Source organism: Gopherus flavomarginatus, chromosome 5, assembly GCF_025201925.1.
Source record: "Gopherus flavomarginatus isolate rGopFla2 chromosome 5, rGopFla2.mat.asm, whole genome shotgun sequence".
Lineage (NCBI taxonomy): Eukaryota > Metazoa > Chordata > Testudines > Testudinidae > Gopherus > Gopherus flavomarginatus.
In genome coordinates this window covers 95,919,780-95,938,535 of record NC_066621.1, presented here as the reverse complement: position 1 = coordinate 95,938,535, position 18,756 = coordinate 95,919,780, and the positions used below count along the sequence as shown (strand labels likewise).

General features: G+C 44.1%; 1 protein-coding gene across 6 annotated transcripts in view; it reads left to right on the top strand.

Annotated features, from left to right (window-relative positions):
- The first annotated feature begins 289 nt into the window (after positions 1 to 289).
- Positions 290 to 18,756, top strand: part of STARD9 (StAR related lipid transfer domain containing 9) — a 321,608-nt gene continuing 303,141 nt past the window's right edge. For 3 of the 6 annotated variants that reach the window (XR_007774876.1, XR_007774877.1, XM_050956627.1), the window contains exons 1-2: positions 290 to 468; positions 13,061 to 13,130. Coding sequence is in view for 4 of the 6 variants with exons in the window: in XM_050956627.1 (XP_050812584.1) it covers positions 290 to 468; positions 13,061 to 13,130 (249 nt within the window). In the remaining 2 variants the exon portion in view is untranslated. The remainder of the gene's footprint in view (positions 469 to 13,060; positions 13,131 to 18,756) is intronic. The other 3 variants (XM_050956628.1, XM_050956630.1, XM_050956629.1) reach the window with 1 other exon arrangement.

Genomic DNA, 18,756 nt, shown 5'->3' with positions numbered 1-18,756 from the left:
ACAGTGCCTGGTGTATTTTATACCCATATGCACGGCTCATGCAGTCCCGGACAGTGGGCCCCGGGGAATCCCCGCTCCGACCTCGGCAACAGCTCTGGGCGCGGCTGCGCTGGCCAGTGACGGCGGGGACCAGCCCAGCTGCCCTTGTTTTACCATCGCTCTCTGCAGCGGCCACACAACGCACCAGCCTTGTCCCGATCGGGGCAGGGGAAGCCGAGCCCGCCCCGGGGCGGGACGCGCGAGGTCCCTCCCGCCAGGGGGCTGCGCTGGGACCGCGCCCGCCAATCCTATGGCGCTGGGGACAGCGGGAAGCCCCGGTAGCCGGGGAGCAGCGAGAGCGCGGGGTGGTCGGGCTGCCGCGGGCAGCGATGTGAGCAGGGGCGCGGGCGGCGGCGTCTCCCCCCCGGGGCTGAGGCGGGACATGGCGAATGTCAAGGTGGCCGTCCGGATTCGGCCTCTGAGCAAAAGGTACGGGGGGCTGGGGGGCAAAGCCGGGCCGAGCTGGGCTCCGTGTGCACCGCGGGCGCCCCAGGGTGGGGCTGGGGCTGGGGCTGGGGCTGGGCTGCACGCGTGAGCCGCGGCGTTGTGCCTGTCCCACGCAGGTGTGCGCTACGTGGGTGGTCCGTGTGTCTTCTGTATTCTCTAACCGGGTACGCCTCGGCCGTACTGCTTGCGCTGGCGGAGAGCGGTTGGGGCCCCCGTACCAAGGCGAGAGATTTGTAGGAGGCACTTCAGCCGTGTAGGTGTGTACGCTGTGTCTGTGTATGCACGTGTGTGTGTGCTGCTTAAGTGCTTACGAACAGTGGGTGTATATGGCGTGTGTACGTAGATGCACAGTACTGTATAAATAGCAGAGGGAAGCATCCATATAGATCCAACAAGTTAAGAAGGAATTGAGAGAGGGTCCACGGGAAAGCGTGAGAGTGTTTAAGAGAGATGCTGTGCACCTGAATGTCCAAATAATACTGCTTCAGGCTGGTAGGAAGGGGGATGATGAGCGTGAAGGTGGAGACCATTTCTTCCATCCCCCGCCCCGCGCTGGCTCCTTCTCTGGCTGTGAAGCTCTGCTAGCCAGTCCAACTCATGAAATGCGTGTCCCGCTCCTCTCATTTATATGTGCTGTATTGTATTTCTTCTCCGTTGTACTGTTTGCTAATTACCCAGTGACATGGCAGCTCGGTAGCTTTTCTGGGTTTTGGCACTTTGAGGATGTTAACAGATACATCACTGATATTTTATAGTCAGTATGGGTAGTGGCTGAAGGGGCAGTATTCGACTATGATTCATTTGCTTGTGTATGAAGAAAAGAAATCCGGTTTTGAAAAGTTAGATGTAAGACGACAAGGAAGATGACTGAAATAGTCCTGTTCATCTTTCTTCCATTCCTTCCTCCCTCCGTGCTTTGTTGTTGTTCTTTTTTTCCCTCGGTAGGCTGAAGCCGGATGTTCAGAATGTCACTCATTCCCTAGGGCTTGTTTGCTTCCAGAAGAATTCTTACAACCTCACTCAATACTGTGATTGCAAGTTCGTTTCCCACAAACGTGAAGATGCTGTAGTTAGAACAGATTTCTAACGCGACCTAAGTGTATAATATACAGTATAATCAAAACCATGTGTACTGTGGAAATTTTGGGAGGAGGGGAAAGAGAGCAAGAAAGCACTGAAGCTGTGTGAAGTATGGGTGGCTAGTAACTTACTCTGTGTCAGGACAAGGGGGAAAAGCAATATAGCATAGCAGAAAACTGGAAAACTGCCATGAGTTCCCTCTCTGAGTCTTTGTTTTAATGATGCCTTTTTTTTTTTTAAACTTGAGTCTGTCATGTTGTCTCTTGGCTTCATTGACCTGTAATAAATAACCCTTTTATGTTGTAGACAAGATTTTTTTCTGGAAGAGTTTCCCATCCTGAGAACTAATCCATTCATTTTACCTACAATATAGTAGTACATTTTGCACGCTTACATTCATGGAAGTGTTGCCATGGCCTTGATATGTTTAGTTTGAGTTTATAACTTAATTTAAAAACTTGCTCTCAGTTTCAGCTAATGCAAAAGGAAGTCCTTTCTCTACATCAGTGATGTGTGAGGGAGGGAAAAGGTAGGTAAAAATAAGATTTGAATAAAACAAGGTTAGCAGTTTTTGTTTAAGTTGTAGTCATCTTCCCTCCCCCCTTGCACAAACTTACAAGTTTTTTGGATGCATTTTTGTCTTTATCTCAAAAGCAACTGTCATGTGAAATCCTTCCTGTTTAAAATCAAATTAAAATAAATGTCCAAATAACATTATAATCCTGACATTAATTCATGCTGTTATACTGTGGGGAAAACTGCAGTAGCAGGAGAAGGCCAATTATGACTTTTTGAATTATTTAGCATTGTTTTAATGTTACCGAGAGGTTCTTTGTATTTGCTATTTCTTTGGTGTTCAGACACTTTCCAAAAATGAAAAGTAAGGGCCAAGTAACCGTAGCAGTTGGTAATAACTGAAAGGCTCCAATCTGTAACATTTTAGTTTAAATCATGCCCAGATTGTTTGGAAACTATTTTCACTCTGCATCTTACCATATCTGTCATTGTACTTCGTTGTGTGATATATCACACATTTGTATCTTGCATAATGAATATTCCAAAAAGACTGCCAAACCTCTGTTACGATTTGGTGTTATCGCAGCTGCTTGTGGATATCAGTGACAATTAGCACCATTGTGTGTGTGTGTGTGTGTGTGGTAGTTCGGAAAGAGAGACCAAGGAATGGATGGGCAGGGGCTGTGATCTTCCCCTCTTACCAGGGTGTAGCAATGTGAGGAATCTTGCACTTCCCTTGTCTGTGCTGTTTCTGACTTTATGGGTGGAGGATTTAATTCAGTTGTGCTCTTGATCTGGCATCTTTCCTAAACCCTACGTTAATTTAGGAAAAAGAATTCTATCGGAGTGTACAAGGATTTTTTTTTTCCGGGTGTTCCTTAGTGCAGGGGTTCGTGAGGTTATTACATGGGGGATCGCAAGCTGTCACCCTCCACTCCAAACTCCGCTTTGCCTCCTGCGTTTATAATGGTATTAAATATATTTAAAAGTGTTTTTAATTTATAAGGGCGGGGTGGTCACACTCAGAGGCTTGCTATGTGAAATGGGTCGCCAGTGCAAAAGTTTGAGAACCACTGCCTTAATGCAAGTTCAGTTGTGGTTTTTACCAGTTCATTCATCATTACTCTCATCAAATAATTGCAAAGTCTTCCATTGGGAGATCTGTCATAGATTAATTATAGTTCCTCCCCCATCCTTCCAGTTTTTAAGGCAATCATAGTGGAGATCAACAAATAATGCATGCTAAAAGTGTGAGGAATTTGGAATTCATATACAATGTAAATAACTTTGTGTGTGTGTGTGGTTTAGAGTAACTTTAAAGGTTGGGAAAAGCTCCTAGTGAGGGGAATACAGGGCGTTGTAAAGTAAAAGGAGAAAGTGAGTCTGCAACACTTAAGAGGGAAAGAAAACCATGATAAAAATTCACTTATTTTAAAGCCACCTGTTTAAACAATATTACTTAGAGTATGTCTACACTGGCAGAGTTTCGGCACTGGGAGTTACAGCACTGCTCAGAGAGAGCTGAACGGAAACAGCTGTTGTGTGTTCATACTGTCAGCTGCCTGCACAATAGTGTATTCACACTTGCGGCACTTGCAGCAGTATTTGGAGCGGTGCATTCTGGACCACTATCGCACAGAGCATTTCTTCTTCTTCTGCCACTAAGAGTTGTGGGAAGATCAAGGGGGTCATGGGGCATCCTGGGTCCTGTCACAATGTCCATAATGTATTGCTTTGCATCCCAGGAATCCCCGTTCTTCCATCTGCATTTGGTGCATCTTTCAATGGGTTGTGTACTGCATGCTCTGTCTCTTCGGACTGCAGGAATAGATCCCTAACTGTTGACCAGTATGCGGCTCGCTCTGACCAACACATCACGAGTGGCAGTGGAGTTATTCCTTAAACTACAAAGGCAAGAGGAGTGCGACATTGATCTCGCCACCCTTAGTAGCTACAACATGCAATTGCTGTGGCATTCATGCGGGTGCTGACCACACTGGAATGCCACTTTTGGGCTCGGGGTAACAAGCACTGAGTGGTGGGATCACATCAGGATGCACATCTGGGATGATGAGCAGTGGCTGCAGAACTTTCGGATGAGGAAAGCCATATTCATGGGACTGTGTGATGAGCTCGCCTCAGCCCTGTGGTGCAAGGACACGAGAATGAGAGCTGCCCTGCTGTTGAAACGTGTGGCAATTGCATTGTGGAAGCTGGCTAGTCCAGACTTCTCCAAGCGGGGGATTGCCTGGTCTGTGGAGCAGGCATGGCCATCTGGAAAGATGCTCTGAGACCACTGCACGCATCACTGAGCAAACAGGAAGGGGACTTTAAAATTCCAAAGGAATTTACGGGGTGGGGATGACGATTAGTCACCTGAGGGCAGAGCAGTAGAGTTCAAACCAATGACCAGGAAGGGGAGAACAGGTATTATGGGACACCTCCTGGAGGCCAGCTGCAGTGCCTTAATCTACCACAGTGTCTACACTGATACCACAGCGCTGTAGCCCTGGCACAGAAAGCTCTATGCTTTTCGGTGGTTGGTATGTTTTTGTTGTTGTTGGTTTTTTTTTTCAGAGCACTGCAACTGCACTGTTTCTGCATACTAAGTGGCTTGGCAGTGTGTACACCTTGGGAGTTACAACCCAGAAAGCTGCTTTACTGCGCAGAAACTTGCCAATGTAGACAGGGCCTTAATGAATTAATGCAGATCCTATGGAAGCCTTGTCTGATGTCCTACTCTATACACAGGAGATTATGTATCATGTACAAATCAAACAAATATATGAGAAGCAATTTATTATTGCCTTCATGAGATTTTGATTGTACGGTATATGGCAGCATATTCCCACACACCAACATGTAATTTTAAAATATCAGTGTTCAAAGTTCTAATGCTTTTAAGTATAATATAGTGAAAGAAAAGAAGCTGCATTACACTTAGAAAACATTTTATTGGCACTTTTGGAAAACTTCAGTGAGGCCATAAACTATGTGGAGGAATTATTTTGTACTGTGAGATCTGGAGAGACCGAATATGAAATGAGTAGATTCCTTTTACTAGTCTCTGGAATTTAGGTCTCTGAAGGAGCCGCAGTAGGTGAGTCCCTCATTTTTCTTCGAGCAGCTTCTGCTGCTACAGCTGGCTTATCCATTATGGTGATATAGAGTAATAAGAAGGAAAATGAGACAGTCATCTGGGGGTGGACTCTGAACTTCCAAAACCAGCTAAGTAAAATTATTGCTGTTTTTTTTTTTTAAGACCAAGATTGATCTTCCCTGAAAACGGAGGGTCAAGGTGACTAGACGAGTGATTTAGTAATGAGTAAACAAACAAAGCCACAGTAATAAGATCTCTCCCGCATCCCGCTCCCTTCTCTACTGTGGGAAGCAAACCATCATTTGTCTGCATTTGCCTTGTGGCAACAGGAGTGTTTCAAACTGCAGCAATTCCCAGTCTAGTTCTCCATACATTATGCAATGGCAGAGAAATAATCTGATCAGAGGTGTGTTTGCCAGACAGTGGCAGGACACAGTATTTTTTGTTCTGTTTTTCCCTTGAGGGTTGGGTGACTTGAGTTTCTTTTTGCCCTTTCCTGTTACCTGTGGCTACACTATGGGCCATACCTATGCAGCTTTTTAAAATTTATATATATATGTGTGTGTGTGTGTGTGTGTGTATATATATATATGTGTATGCCGAACAACATGAACAATTATTTTAAAAAGTTTACAAAGTTAATCTGGCCTGCTGCTGATTTCAGGCTGAGTTGCTGCAGCAGTTGGTTGAGCCAGAGGCGTAGGGATGTAGATGAAGAGGGTAGATAACTGGGGGGAGTCGGCTTATAAACGAACTGGCTTATGATTGAGTATATATTTTAAAATTTCTATGTGCCCTTGCAGAAACCTAAGCCAGTTTATAATCAACACATTTTAGAACAGCAAAGGGATTCATCATTCTAATTCTGTTAATGAAATTATTCTTTGGTACCAAAATATTATCCTAGGAGAAAACTTAAAGAATGCTGACGTAACTTAACGTGCCCTGGAACTAGGTTTTTGTTTTCAAAATATTTATTACCCAAGTAATAAGCTACATTAAAAAATGTTTGTAACAATTATACCTGAGTACACCTCTAACACTGTATTTCCTTTTTAGAACAAAATTAGGAGGCAGACAAGTTGAGTAGGCAGTGTATGTTGGAACGGTGATAGCTAATGTTGAAGCATTATATGGCTGGAGGAACTGTTGAAATCTTAATTTTTCCAGACATTCTGAGGTTGGGATTTTTTTTTAGCGGTGTAGAACTTTTATAAAGGAAGGGAAATATTATTTTATTTATTATTAGCTGGATACCATTGAAACACGCTTTCATTCTTAACTAAGTACTGTACTTCTTCTTTTGTGCTCAGTGAGTGGTTTAACCTTCTGCAAGGTTCTCTGATATCAGAGTAGGGCTTAGTGAACCAAGGCAGTAGCTGGGTTTCCTAAAATAACAGTGGGCACAAGCACCCTGTTGATAAACATGTTATTTGGAGAGAATAAGGTCCCTTTCTGTCCAAACAAGTAATTCCAGGTCTCCTCAGCACCATGATATCATGCACCCTGCTGGTGCATCCAGCGCTGATGCATCCAGCACTGGTGATCATAAACTTTGCCTTTATGGTTATCAAAGGCCTGCGTAATGCTTGAGTGGTATCCTTTGCCATTGACATATTCATGTGCTCCCCGTGGTGGGCAAACAATGGGCACGTGGTCGCCATCAGTGGTCACAGTGCAGTTTGGTAATCCCATTCTCTCAAATCCTGCTATTATTTCAGACACATAGTAGGTATGTTCAATGCCTGGGGGTAGACCAAAGCAGTCATTGTCTCACAAACCTCCGCTGCTACTACAGTACTGACTATTAACTTGCTCCCATCAAACTGTTTAGTTACAGACCTGTAGCAATCAGGTGTAGCCAGTTTCCAGATGGCAGTAGCAAATAGCTTCTGGACTGGTATGGCCTCTGTCAAGGTTCCTTCCTCACTCTGAACCTTAGGGTACAAATGTGGGGACCTGCGTGGACACGTCTAAGCTTAATTACTAGCTTAGATCTGGTAACTCTGCCACCATCCAGAAATTTCAGTGTCTGGAGCACTTCTTGTCTCCCCCTCAAAACCTTTCCCTCCCTGGGCAGCCTTGAGAGGCTTCACCAATTCCCTGGTGAACACAGATCCAAACCCCTTGGATCTTAAAACAAGGAGAAATTAACCATCCCTCCTCCTTTCCCCCCACCAATCCCCGGTGAGTCCAGATCCAATCCCCTTGGATCTTAAAACAAGGAAAAATCAATCAGGTTCTTAAAAAGAAAGCTTTTAATTAAAGAAAGAAAAGTAAAAAAATCATCTCTGTAAAATCAGGGTGGAAAATACTTTACAGGGTAATCGGATTCATATAGCCCAGAGGAACCCCCTCTAGCCTTAGGTTCAAAGTTACAGCAAGCAGAGGTAAAATCCTCGCAACAAAAAAAGAACATTTACAAGTTGAGAAAACAAAAATAAAACTAATCTGCCTTGCCTGGCTGTTACTTAAATTTTGAAACATGAGAGACTGATTCAGAAAGATTTGGAGAGCCTGGATTGACGTCTGGTCCCTCTTAGTCCTAAGAGTGAACAACACCCAAAACAAAGAGCACACACAAAGACTTCCCTCCACCAAGATTTGAAAGTATCTTGTCCCCTTATTGGTCCTCTGGTCAGGTGTTAGCCAGGTTTACTGAGCTTCTTAACCCTTTACAGGTAAAAGAGGCATTAACCCTTAACTATCTGTTTATGACAGCCTCCTTTATTGGTGTGTCCTGATGCTGAAGGGTTGGGGCTAGCTCTGTATTGGCATTTACCTTTCTGCCACACATCGGTCTCTGCTGGAGAACTGGCAGGGTTTAGAGGACAGGGTGGTAGAGCAGCTCTGGAGATGGACAGGACTACTCCGGTGCCTCTGAGGGAGGGCACTCATGCTCAGTCAGGTAGTCTTGTCCATGCTCTGGCATCGGCTCAACGCCCCGGCCCCGGATTTCTGTAGTTTTTTTTGGCCAGGACTGCACTGGGTCTCTGCGGGGGTCCTCCACCTACCCCTGGAGGAGGAAGGACAGGGCTTGAAGTGCCTGCGCACTCAGGTCCTCGTCTTTCACCTCCAGGCCCTGCAGAGGCTCCTTTATGGTGCAGGTAGTCCTGCGTGTAGCGTATTGGCACACGCCTTCCTCCGCCGCCTCCGTGGGCTCTGATATGACCGGCAGCTCCTTTATCTCCATCGGAGTGGTCTTCCGCGAGACCTCTCTGGGCTGTCGGTCTTCTACCAGGACCTCCTGCGGACCTGGAAACTGGTTTTGGCCTCCAGGTCCGTGGCGGCCGCCAAGGGGGCAGATCTCCTTGCGGAGCCCCTGGTACACCACACCCAGCTTTGTGTGCAGGTGACGGAGTCCCCCTCGGTGTGCCAGAGGTTGGTCCTGGCAGAAGTCACCAGAGTCAGAGACCTCCTGAACTACGACCAGAGAGACTGGCTGGATCCCCTGACACTTGCTCAGTGCGTGGGGCTCTCCAGACCTTGTACTCCCTGGTGTGTACTTCAGGAGGTGAGGGCTGCTTTACCACCCACTGCTCAGGTCTTCCTCGACCGGGTCCCACCCACCCTCCACCCCAGGCACTCCTGACCTTTTCATTGAGCCCCTGCCCTGGGGACCTGCCAGGCTATCCTACCCCATTACCGTGAGCTATCTGCACGAGTTACATCCGGTCCAGTTCCAGACCGCGCCACGAAAACATTTGTACATTCTCGTGCTCAACACCCCTCATGTCCTCACCCTCGCGTCCCACCCTGGCACGAAGTGGTGGGACCTTCTGCCACCTCTGGAGGGTGAGGAGCCTCGGTGGGCCAGCCTATATTCCACCCAGGTTCTGAGGCCCACCGGGGACGTCAACTGGCAGATCCTTCAAGGAGCTGTGAGCTTGGGTGTGTACTTGGCATGGTTCACTCCCCTTCCGGACACCTGCCCCTTTTGCGACATGAGGGAGACCCTGGCGCACATATACGTGGAATGCGCCAGGTTGCAGCCCCTATTCCGGCTCCTTTTGGATATATTACATTTTTAGTTGCACTTTTCCCCTCACCTGTTTATCTACGCACTCCCCATCCGTGGCCCCACAAAGTTGCGGGTCCTCCTTGTCAACCTCCTCCTAGCCCTGGCTAAAATGGCCATCTACAAAACCAGGGAGAGGAGGTTGGCCGAAGGAGTTTCCTGCGACTGTGGGGCCTATTTCCGCTCCTCGTCCGTTCACGCGTCTGGGCAGAGTTCCTCTGGGCAGTGTCCGCTGGTTCCCTTGACACCTTTGAGGAGCAGTGGGTGCTGTCCGGGGCTCTCTGCTCAGTGTGCCTGTCCGGTTCCCTTCGTTTAGCCCTGTGTCCTCACTCCCATTCCCGTTATTTCATTGTCCCCAGCAATTATTTGGTATCACGGACCTGTGGATCCTCCCCTTAGGCTGAAGGGAGGTCCTTTAGCAGTGGGCAGGCTCCTCTCACCTACTTCCTGGATACCAACAGGACGAGGTGATCAGGTCCTTCGTGGGCCCCCTGCTGGAGGCCCTGTGGTCCTACCACACCCTGACCCAGGAAAGGAGCAGCAAAGGTGGGTCCTCTAGGCCTATCGAGAGAGGCTGCCTAGAACCAGCTAATTAAAGCCCAGCAGGCTCAGATAAAAGGAGCTGCAGGGCCTGCGAGCACTCAGTTTGTGGCTGAGGCCAGAGTGCAAAGTAGGGGTTCTGCTGTGGCCACCGGTGTGTGACAGGCTGCACTTACTGCTGGGAGGGAGAGGACCTGGGAATTGTAACCCTAAGGTAGTGGATGAAGAGAAAGGGACAATGGGGATGGGGGGACAGGCCCAGGGAAGAGCAGGAGAGAACTAAAGGCAGCGGTACATACCTGCTGTTTACAGTGTCCCTGACTTGGGGCCTGGAGTAGTGGGCATGCATGGATTCCCCCAAAAGCCAGTGCTGGAGTGGCCTAAGCCCCAGAAAGGGGGTACAGCTTGTTTAAAAGCCTGAGAAAGGAGCCAGATTCAAAGGGCCCAGAGACAGGGTTGAAGACACTAACAAGGGCACGTGATGGTCCTTGTCAGGGCTTAAATTCTCAGAGAGAATCTCCCGGAACCCCCACGCTGCCCCCAATAATTTATAAAAACTCCAGAGAGTTTGACCTTTTTTTTTTACTGGAGCTCTGTTCTGAACAGCTCTGGTCCTCTTTGGACCTTTGTTAACCCCGGAGGGGCGTTAATAGTTGACTATGTGGCTGGGCTAGAGGGCTGAGCCTGCCTAATGAAGTCAACAACCTACAGGGGATGCCAGGAGGAAAAAAGATTGAAGTGCCCCACACAGCCCTTAGAGGAGGCATGCAGGAGAACTGAATGCCCATGTCACACCCCCTCATTTCTAGACCAGTTTTTAATTTTTTGTCTGCCAGGTCTGTTTGCCTTCATTAAACAAACTTTGTTCTTGTAATCCTTAAGATGCAAAGACAGCTAAAAACCCAACAACCATATCTTAAACAGAACTGGGAACAAACAAGTATCATTTAGCCTTTCTGTTCCTGTCTCCTTCCACAGTTGTCAAATTATTGCCTGTTATTCAAAGTTGTTTCCAGGTGGCATATTATTTAGGTGAATAACTGGTTAAGAAGTTAAAACTGGTTAAGTCTTAGCACAGTTCTCTAGAGACTACTGACCATCATTTGAATAAAGATTACCTCTGATGTAATAGTGGCTAAGAGGACTATGTTAATATTAAAATCCTCATTACCAGATTAGTCTGTCTACCTGAGTGACAAAAAGATAGAAGGGAGCAGCTAATTAATTCCATATTGAGGTTACTACTAGTTGCAGAAATTCAGTTTTAATGTAGAATAATTGCAGTTTCGTTTTTCACATTCTAATATCTTTAAAATGGCTGTCTGGAATGTTGCAAACAAAACAGAACCCCCTCACCTCCCCAATACCCTACCTCTGAACTGTGAAAGGGATAAACAGTGAGGTGGCAAAGTTTGCAGATGATACTAAACTGCTCAAGATAGTTAAGACCAAAGCAGACTGTGAAGAACTTCAAAAAGATCTCACAAAACTAAATGATTGGGCAACAAAATGGTAAATGAAATTTAATGTGGATAAATTTGAAGTAATGCACATTGGAAAAAATAGCTCCCAGCATATTGTGTATATATAGTTGGGGTTAATTTAGCTACAACTAATCAGGAAGAGATCTTGGAGTCATTGTGGATAGTTCTCTGAAGACGTCCATGCAGTGTGCAGCGGCAGTCAAAAAAGCAAACAGGATGTTAGGAATCATTTAAAAAGGAATAGAGCAAAAGATGGAGAATGTCTTATTGCCTATTTATAAATCCATGGTATGCCCACATCTTGAATACTGTATACAGATGTGGTCTCCTCATCCCAAAACAGTTATATAGGCATTAGAAAAAGTTCAGAGAGAGGCAACTAAAATGATTAGGGGTTGGAACAGGTCCCATCTGAGGAGAGATTAAAGAGGCTAGGAGTTTTCAGCTTGGAAAAGAGGAGACTAAGGGGGATATGATAGAGGTATATAAAATCATGAGTGGTATGGAGAAAGTGAATAAGGAAAAGTTATTTACTTGTTCCAATAATATAAGAATTACGGGCCACCAAATGAAATTAATGGGCATCAGGTTTAAAACAAATAAAACGTTCCTCGTCACACAGTGCAGTCAACCTGTGGAACTCCTTGCCTGAGGAGGTTGTGAAGGCTAGGACTATAACAGGGTTTAAAAGAGAACTAGATAAGTTCATAGAGGTTAAGTCCATTAATGGCTATTAGCCAGGATGGGTAAGGAATGGTGTTGCTAGCCTCTGTTTGTTTGTTACCTGTTAGGTTCACTCCCTCTGGGACACCTGGCATTGGCCACTGTCGGTAGACAGCATACTGAGCTGGATGGATCTTTGGTCTAACCCAGTATGGCCATTCTTATGTGAACAAACATAAGAAATCATGCACAGGCTGACTTCTTTAGAAGTGCCTGAAACATGGGGTCTGAAAAAACCTGCTTAGCTTCAACTAGTAATTCTACTAGGTGCACAGAAGTAGTGATTTCGCTCTAACCCCACAACCTTTTTAATTCTACAGTAGTAGTAACTTAAGGATGGCAGACGTTGCCTGTACTTGGACACAACTCCCATTGAAGTGAATGGGAGTTTTCCTTGAGTATCAAACAGCCGTGTTTGACCCCTAGCAATTTAAAGTGTTTCTCCCTGATGAAGCATCCTAACCTGTTGAAAAAAAAAAAGTCCTAAAATGTAATGTAAATGACCTTTTGGACACAGCTGTCAATTTGGGATTGTATGGTAAAAATAAAACAGCACAATAACTCTCTCAAAATACAATTGGATCAACTTTTATAAGAACATCTGATTTACAGATATTCTGGCCATAAAACTTTCAATGTATTGATACTTGACTGCATTTTTCAGTGGATCTTTCAGCAGTTATATGAAGTGCCTGCTTATAATTAAAAATATATATATATTAAATGTATCAACTTGTTTGCTTCTAAAGTAAGGTTCTCCAGTTATGTGAGCTGTGGATTGTCACTTAAAAAAAAAAAATGGAAGCGAACTAAATTCCAAACAGTGTAAAATACTTATTTCCTTAGCTGTGGTTTTTAAGATTTATGCTGAAACTTTTTCATGAATCTCGTGCTCTTTGCTACTTTTTCTGACTGTAAAGACACTAGACTACAGAGCTACAAAGATTTCTTGCTGCCATAAGGAAGTTTTTATAAATTGAATTGTCTGTCAGTGTTAGACTTAATCATACAAGTTGCTCTTAAGATTTGTATTAAATATTAGATTTATGAGCTTGCAGTACTACAATTTAGTGGTTTTTTGTATTTTAACTGATTTTTTTTATCTGTTTCCAGAGAGAATGCAGAAGGGGGAAGAATAATTGTAGAAGTTGATGAAAAAGTGGCAAAAGTCAGAAACATAAAGGTAAGGGTTTTTTTGTTTTTTGTTTTTTCTTCTGCTTCTCAAACTCTGATGGTTCTAGAACAGAGGTGGGCAAACTTTTTAGCCTGAGGGCCACACTGGGGAATAGAAATTGTATGGCGGGCCATGAATGCTCACAAAATTGGGGTTGGGGTGTGGGAGGGGGTGAGGGCTCTGAGGTGGGGCTGGGATGAGAAGTTTTGAGTGTAGGAGGGTGCTCTGGGCTAGGACTGAGGGTTTCAGAGAGGGATCAGGGCTGGGACAGGGGTGCAGGTTCTGGCTGGAGGTGTAGGCTTTGGGGTGGGCCTGGGGATGAGAGGTTTGGGGTGCAGGAGGGTGCTCTGGGCTGGGATCAAGGAGTTTGGAGAGCGGGAGGGGGATCAGGGCTGGGGCAGTGGGTTGGGGCATGGGGAGAGACTCAGGTATGCAAGCTCCAAGCAATGTTTACCTCAAGCAGCTCCCAGTAGCAGTGGCATGTCCCTTCCCCGGCCCCTACGCATGGAGTGGCCCCAACCTTTGGAACGGGGCCATGCCGTGTTTTCCGAAAGCCGTATGGTGCGGCCCAGGACCCAGCTGGAGTCCCGGAGCGGGGCCATGCCACATGGTGCAGCCCCCAACCTGGTTCCCCGACTGGAGCGCCGGAGCGGGGCCAAGCTGCGTGGTATGGCCCTTGACCTGGTATCCCGGCTGCAGCTCATGGGCCGGTTTAAAATGGCCGATCCGGCCCACGGATTGTAGTTTGCCCACCCCTGTTCTAGAATAATGATGAAATTCTGTGGGATTGTATAGCTGTATTTTTATTTGGCCATTGGATCATCCAAAAAGCAAGCTTACAAATAAAACAGGAAGGAAATATGAAGAAAGAATCTTTAATTAGCACAGATACTGTGTTGTTTTCGAGTTTCCATGAACATCTGTGTTCTTTGTAAGATAAACAAAGAACATGTAGCTGTTCTTCTCTTGCTTTCTGTATCTATCAAAGCTTCAGTACTGTGGCTGCATGCCATGATTCAAGGCTGTCAGTAAATTGTTAGTAACAGTAAGATAATCACAAAATCCTAAACATCTGGAAACTTTCTCTCTTTCCTTTTCTTCTTTCTCCCACCATTTGCAGTCAGACGCAATTGCAACTAATGTGTGAAATTGAGCAAAATGTATTCAGCCACAGTTAAGGCTTTGATGGGTGACTGGGAACACTGAAAATTGACATACTGCACCCTCCTTCCTTTCCCTTTGGGATTCTTGGAGGCTAATTGCATGGGACGTGAACCAGAGCTGTGTATAACACACTGAGGCTCTTTAATGCTGCTATGCTACTCAGTAAATTAGTAAAATGGGACCAAAGTCTGTGTTTCCATGCTCTTTCCGCTTCAAAAGGCAAATGAATGAAATGTAGAATAGTCTAGACAACTGGGGAAATTCTGAAGGACCCATGTTTTCTTTATTTCTTACTTGCTTTTTTGTTTATATCTGCATGTCAGCCCAATTATTTTAGATGACTTGTTCAAGAAAATTAGTATTTTAAATTCCTTAGGAGGAAGCTTGGCACAGAGGAGATGAATAGATTTGTGCCTTTTATCCTCTTGTTCTGGCTGCTAATCTGGGCTTTATCCTGTTACGATAGCAGTTGATAGTGCTCAGCAATGCCAGAGATGCTTTTTTCTTCTCTCTCGCAGGTGTGAAGGGGAAAGGTACTTCTCACCTGCTGTATAATTTCTTTCTTCATGTATAATATTATGGCCCCAATCCTGTAAATTGTTCCGTATGGTCCAACCTTCAGTCAGTTTGGCTCTGTGCAGTTGCAGGGCTCTCCCCATGTGGAACAGTTTGCATGATTAGGGCCTAGGGACCTATGGAAGTATTTCCTTTTGCAATACTTTAAAGCTTTGCACCTAAAACTGACATAGGAGAAGACAGTAAGACTGTAATTCTAATTTAAATATTTGAATAACCATTGCTCCTCTACCCTCTAAAATAAATAAGGTCAGATTAAGATTTCCTGGTCTACTTACCTAGGGACACAGAGACTTAGAACTGAAGCAAATTGAGCTAATGTTAGTAGTCTAACATTTGTTTCAACAATAGAGCTTCTGGTACCTTACAAAGATTTGGTTCCCTTTGTCATGCCCATTTGACAATAAGTGAGAAATTATACTGGTAATTTCATAAGGTAATTAAAGTAAATGTACGGACAGAGCAAATCTGAGGTCACAGTAAGATGACAGAAATGTTGAGTTTGCAGAGATCAGGTGGTTCTTGTTAGTTTTTGTATTTTAATTGTTTTACTAATGGTTATATGCATCAAAGGTGTTCCAGAGTAGCCTTACAGTTCCATCTTCAAGAAGAATCTGAAGTGTGTGTCACAAATTTAGAGTCTTAGCGAAAGGATTCCTCTGGAATAAGCCTAGAGCATAGATAGATTGTAAAATGGATGAAGAGTTTAGCAGGTTATAATGCTCAGCTAGGCTACAGCATAGTTAACAATCAGTATATTTAATATTAGGTCATTTTAGAGAGGTTTTCCATATATATGTTGTGTGTATTTCTGTGTGTCAGAGAAAAGGCAGAAATGACCTTAAAGCTTAGCATGTGCACTCATAGTAATCCATGTAAACAACTTCTATGGTACAGAATTATCTGGTGATATGAGAAGAATATCTTTTGAAGATATTAAAATATGCTACAGATCAGACAGTAAATATCACAGCAGTCAGAGTAAGCTACTAGGCCAGGATTTCCAGAAGTGACTACAGAGTTTGTGTGCCCAACTTGAAACAACTGAAAGAGGACGGATGTGCAGCGTGCAGGTGCTCAGCCCTTTCTCAAGCATGCAAGAAAAATGGGAGCTTCCTTACCACGTGCCTCACTTGTGTGGTGAGTTGTTCCGATGGTCCCTTTTCTCCCCAGCCATCATGTCTTTTTGCCTTCTTGGGGGAATCTCTGACAATCAGGATAGTGTTGTGGGGATTTGGGGATTAACCTAGTCTAGATTTGCTGCTTGGGTTTATCAGGCCCATCTGGGAGTCCCTCCCTGAAATGATAGTAACTAGGAAGAAGCCATCTGTAGGCTTCAGATGTGCAACTGAACCTAGTTAGACTGACCTTTTGAGAGAGAGCCATGAAAGAAGGACTTTGCTTAGGAACAGAGGGATGGAGGGGCTTGCTTACTTCCTCTGGCAGGGAGTTCTGGAGCCATAAGAGCTGACCTGTTATATTTTGTTTGATATTTCAAGACTATTAAGTTTTATGAAGGAAGAGACGTTGCCTTGTCTACATACCAGTTTTACTGCTTGTAAATATACCAGTATGTTAAAGTGGTACAACCCCCAATACGGATAGTTATCAGTATAAAAAGTGCTTTATGCCAGCAAGCTATTCCTGTGCAGGAGGAGAATAAGCTATAAGTACATAAAGCACCTATACAGCAGCATAACCATTTCTACACTAGGGTTGTACCAGTATAATAATTCAAGTTTGGGGGGAAGAAAAAAAAACCCAATGTACCCCTAATGAAAATAATTATACCAGTGCACAAACTGTGTAGCTGAAACCTTTACGTTAATAGAGATTTCTTTTGTAGCCTGTCACTTTAATTATAAAACTGAATTTGCAGAGATAAAGTACCGTATTCATTTTATCTTGTTGCAATAGGCAGTCAGGGCTCCTAGTTAGCCACAATCAGCTACGGCAGAAAACAATGGAGAGTTCTCTTTTAGGTTACAGCACTTATAAGGCTTCTGAATAAACCTCATTTATTGAAGATAATCCTTTTGAATTAACTGATCAATAGACTAGCTTACATTTTAACACTAGCCAAAGGAAACATCAGTTGGAGTTAATTCAACATGACCAATTTAGAATCATGTGGGTTTCTCCATACATGAGGTCCTTTTTAACAGCAAAGAGGCTCTTCTAGATGGGCTTGTATAACAATTTCCCCAGTAATCTCCATAAATTATGATAATACTTACCATTTACAGTGCTTTTCATTCATAGATCTTAAAGGTAGCTAAGTGTTATCACCGTTTTTCAGCAATAGTGGCTAAGTGGCTTGTTAATGAGATATTTACTGTTCTAATTAATACTGAATTTAACTATTTTTGTTTTCTACTTATGCTATTGCCAGATGTCAAGTTTGCTAATTCTGTTGCTGCTAATGTCAGTGTTACATATGGATCCAGCTATTTCTGGCTCATGTGTGACTCAAGGTTTCCTCCTTTTGATTTGGGAAGGAGAAGTGTTTGGGTTTTTGGAAAATGCCTTGCTCGCTTGCTGTATCTGTTTGCACTCAGCATCTTGTTTAGAATCAAACAACGACTTGTGTAGGAAGATCTGTTTGATTTCCTTAACTTCTTGAGTCACCTTTGTAAAAATAATAATAATTTTCATGAAAGCCATAGGCATACATGGCACTTCACAGCTCAAATAAAAAGACAAGCTCCTGCCCTTAAAAGTTTACGATCATAAATATTAGACCTGATTCTGCAGTCCTTATTCATAGGAGTAGTGTCATTGACTCTTTAATAAAACTTTACTAAATCCTTTAAACAGCTTTTTCTAATATCAAGAGACTGACCTCATCTCCAAACCCTCCCCCTGGAAGAGTTTGGAGATGGGAAGTGTGTTTAAAAACAGATTAAAAAATTCCAGTAGGGTGTTATCCCATTCTTTGCACAGATTAATTTAATGTATGGCGTCAGACTTCTTAGAATCAGCGATGAAAGCTGAAATCATTAACAAGGTTAAAATATGTATATATATTTTTGGAAATTATGTACATTATAAAGTAGCACTGTGAAATTTTGTTTTAATTAACTGATGGCTGTTTAAACTAGAGCTGTATAGACCAATAATGGGTATGTCTTCACTGCAGAGTTAGCCTTGCCCCAACTCCCTTCCTGTCTACACACAAACTTCTCACTTGTATTTAGTGGTGCTTTCAACCTGGGCTAATTGGCGTGTCTCTGGGTATGGATTAAAACTTTGTAGTGAGGACTCTAAGATAAACCACTCAGGAGCTGATAGTCGTCCAGTGTCTTCCCAGAATTCCCCATGTGTGCTTGGAAGGGACAGACAGGTTCTTCTACAACTTAATGTGAAAGAATAGTAGAGCCATGGGATATGCCCCTACAAATCCTAATGACACATACAGATGAGTGCAGCACTAGTGAGGTTGTAGTAATTCAGGTATGGCTTTGCAGTGTGGCTACCGACACATGGGCTAGGCCAACTTAGATGCTCAGACCTGAGTGCCAGTCACCCAAGCTATATTTTTAGTGAAGACATATATCCTAAATGAAATACTTGAGTAAGGAAAAGAAGTAGCTCCAACCTATGCTATGTCTGGAGGGTTTGGTCATGATTACTGGTTAATCAAAACTCAGGATTTGCTATGGCACTTTGTAATCCATAACACACGGAGGAAGGAGAACTGATAAACTGTTAATACAACAAGGTACAGAAGGAGAGTAGATAGATTTGTGGTTAAAGAGTAATACTTGGAGTTGGGAGGTGTGGTTCATATTTCTGGCTCTACCATAAACATAGTCATTTAACCTCTAGGATTCAGTTTCTCCATTTGTAAAATAGGGATAATGCTTTCTCACCTAAAATGGATGCTGTGGATTAA